Source organism: Pinus tabuliformis, chromosome 2_2, assembly GCF_031772625.1.
Source record: "Pinus tabuliformis cultivar Carrire ecotype Pingquan chromosome 2_2, CPIR1, whole genome shotgun sequence".
NCBI classification, from domain to species: Eukaryota; Viridiplantae; Streptophyta; class Pinopsida; order Pinales; family Pinaceae; genus Pinus; species Pinus tabuliformis.
In genome coordinates, this window is record NC_142300.1 from 930,592,824 (window position 1) to 930,596,547 (window position 3,724).

The 3,724-nt window shown below is 45.4% G+C and overlaps 1 protein-coding gene across 1 annotated transcript; it reads right to left on the minus strand.

Moving 5' to 3' along the window:
- Positions 1–328: 328 nt before the first annotated feature.
- LOC149196180 (methyltransferase FGSG_00040-like) lies at positions 329–3,276 on the minus strand. The gene has a single exon (XM_089403710.1). It carries the CDS (start codon positions 2,987–2,989, stop codon positions 677–679), a length of 2,313 nt encoding a protein of 770 aa, XP_089259836.1. The 5' UTR covers positions 2,990–3,276; the 3' UTR covers positions 329–676.
- Positions 3,277–3,724: the final 448 nt, after the last annotated feature.

The window sequence follows — 3,724 nt, forward strand, 5'->3', positions numbered from 1 at the left end:
CAGTGAGAACTAACCTGTGAAAAAATTCTAATAGTTTAACAATGGATCTGACCATACAAAAGATCTCAATAGTTTAAACATCCATCTGACCATAGAAAAGAGTGCAGAATGGCAGCTGGGGAGTTTTCTGAAAGTGTAAAGCGTAATAAATTAGAATAATTCAAACAAAACATATTCACTTCCAAAATAGTTTAACAACGGATCTGACGATACAAAAGATGATCTGACGATACAAAAGATCTCAATAGTTTAACCATGGATCTGACCATACAAAAGAGTGCAGAGTGGCAGCTGGGGAGTTTTCTCGAACTGTAAAACCTAATAAATTAGAATAATTCAAACAAAATATATTCACTTCCAAAATAGTTTAACAATGCATCTGACCATACAAAAGATCTCAATAGTTTAACCATGGATCTGACCATACAAAAGAGTGCCACTCAATTTAACCATGGATCTGACCATACAAAAGATCTCAATAGTTTAACCATGGATCTGACCATACAAAAGAGTGCAGAGTGGCAGCTAGGGAGTTTTCTCAAAGTGTAAAGCCTAATAAATTAGAATAATTCAAACAAAATATATTTACTTCCAAAAGACAACTCTGCCGGCATCATCAGGGTCGATCATGATTTGATAATGGCAATGGCGGATGTACTGTTTCCCAAAACACAGATCAGTTTGAATACTTGACGACGAGCTCCTCTAGAACATCTTCTCTATGTCTGCCAAAAACTCTAATGCATGCCTCCCTGGCTTGCTCTAATGCATATTTTATAATAGCTGCGTCTTTTTCATCCTCCATCCAACGCTGAGCTCCCTTAATCGCCCGGGCTGCCATGACCAGAGTTCGAATGTCCCCGGGCACAGTGTTTTGAATGGCCTGCATAACTTCCTCCCCAGAATGAACACCATCCTCCACAAACATTGTGGGGAAAAACAAATCCGACTGCATACCTGCAAAATATGCAGACGCAAAAGACGCAAGAATCCAATTCTTCTCTTCTTCCGTTTTCAATAGAGGAAAATCCCTAATAATCTCCTCTGCTTCTACAAAAAGCTTTGCAAATTCTGCACATACCGGAAGATCCGACTCGAAGCGCTGTTGAGACCTTGCAGCATTGCTTTCATCCAAGGCTTTGTCATGCAGTTCGTCGAACCGTGCTGTTATAGGATCCAGGGCTGCCTTAATAGAGAGCTCCAAAATGCATCTCCTGCACTTGCACTCAAAACCCCAGTTCTCGCACCTACCTTGGCGCTGCGGCAAGGGCAGGAGTATATCGAAATAGGGAAACGTGATCTCTTCTCCTCGCTTGATGGGCTTGCAGGCATGAATAAACATAGCGCTCCCCATTTCCAGCCTACTTGAGTTCGGCAGGCAGGAATGATTAATGAACGACGGCAGTAACCAGAGACCGCTAAAATCCTGGCCTCGGTGGACGAATTTGGCTATATCTATTTTCGATTTTGAAGCAAATGTCTGTTCCGCTCCACCGAAAGAGTTCAGAGCTATAATATCTCGTATGCGTTTAACATCTACCTGCAATTTTTCTTCTTCTTCTTCTTGTCGTCTGGACAAATGGCCATCCGTCTGAAACAATTCAACGGCCGGAACATCTAGGCTACCGGGCCCCGAGGAACCAGCTAAACTATAAAGCTTCCGGAGCAATATCTGCGACTTCATGGCAGCAGAGACGACCGTGGCAACAAGATCCTCTTGAGAAGCCCTATTAATTTTGCCCCTGTGGTCCACATTCAACACAGTGGCAGAGGTGCTATGGCCGTCCTCATAACCAACTGCAACGGCGTTGCTTACCAGCAAAAGCTGCCCCGTGCTTATTTCTTGCGTGGCGTAAAGCCCCCGGCCGCTGCCATTTTGGGTCATCTTGATCTCTACGGGACCAACGAAATCGGCGACATCCGGAGGAGGGCCGCAACCGAGCAGCCAGTCCGAGATGTCATACTTGCCATTCCGGTTCTGGGCGTACAAAGTCCTCGCCCTGTGAAGGGCGTCTTGTATCTCCCTCTGTCCAGGGCTAGCCTTGTTGGCGTTCTCCAAACATTTGCAAGCCTCCGCATACTGCCTCATGCCGAGCAGAGCGCGGCCTCTCCTATAGAGCGCTTTGAGATTGCCGGAATCGATCCCAAGGGCCTTGTCGGAATCTTCCAGCGCCAGCTCAAATTCCCTCACCTGAAGCCTTGTTTCCGCTCGGTTGGAATACGCGAGCAGGAGGCAGGTCTTCATATCATTATTGTCATTAGAGGACCTCTGCTTGAGCTGAAGCAGAGCTGCATCGATACATTTCGTATAATGTTCAGCCGCTGCGTCCCATTCTTTGTCTCTGAAGCAGCTGTTGCCCTTCTTCCTCACTTCCTCCACATCGACATACGGCAGGTTCTCCGCCCGCTTCTCCTTCTGTGCCACCAGCATCTCGACATTGGCAGGGTTATCGACACGTATGGCAAGGCTACTGTCGGCGGCGCGCTTAAAATACGGCTCCCTGATGGCCACTTTGGCTCCCTTTGGGTAAAGCCTCTCGATGTTCGCCTGCGAATGAGCAGCATTGTAAATTGCCAGCCTGACGGCCAAACCCTTGTCATCCTCGAGCACAGTCATGATACCGCTTATCCTGAAGGCCTCAGCGCAGAGGGTCCCGTAAACCACCCGGCCTTTGTGGACTTCCCCAACTTTCAACTCGTTGAAGGAAATAGGGATCAGCCTTTCCAGCGGAACTGAACAAGCTGTGCCGCCGCTGCTGCCTGACAAATGCAACTGAAAATTCGTTCCTGCTCCGACTCGCTGACGACCGAATTCGTGAAGTTGGAGGAGAGTTTTCTTGTCGAATTTCTCGGAGGCATATTTCGCAGAACTAAACTGGGCCATCAACTGGTTTAAGTTCTCCATTCTTCCTTGTTCCATCAACTGGTTTATGTTCTCCATTCTTCCTTCTTCCATAAGCGAGGTCATCAGCTGATTTAAGTGCTCCATTCCTCTTTCTTACCAGTCTTCTTCTTCGTTGCGAACTATACAACCATCGCCACCACCGCCTTTGCCTTTCTGGTTTTACAGAATTCTCAAATATTCAACACGAACAGCCCTGAAACACTATACATAACCCTAACCCGTACTAGTGACAGTTCAAAATTAAAAGCGTAATGGCGTTCATTGGTCAGGGATTTTAATTGGGCATCCAACACACTATTTTTGAGTGGGCTATGTTTGGAATTCAGCTGATATCGTCGCCACTGGTACCACGAATCTCTCTGATTTCGAATGAGTTTCAAGTGTTGGGTTCTGGAAAAAGCAAAAAACTAAAAAATTGCTTTTTCGTAGTTCTTGTTGTTTTCGCTCTTTGCTTTTTCCAGGGCCCAAAAAATTAAAACTCATTTGAAATGAAAGAGAATCGTGGCAGGGTTGGAATTTGACGGGCAAATACCTGTCAGAAGGCATTTTGACCGTAAAATACGTTTAATAATTTTACATTGCCGTTTTACATGATGTGTTTTGAAACTTCCAGAACGTCAAAGTTCCAGAGGTTTTTTTGACGGTTTAATTTGTTTCAAAAACGTTTTTATACATAATCACCTATTTACCCAGATTTTCCACAGCTGCCCCATCTCACGCTCTGGCAGGCTCCAACTCTTCGATGTAATTTGACGGGCTCCAACTTTTGCGGAGGTGTATTTTTATTAGTTTTTTTGTGCTTTTTTAAGCGGGAAACAG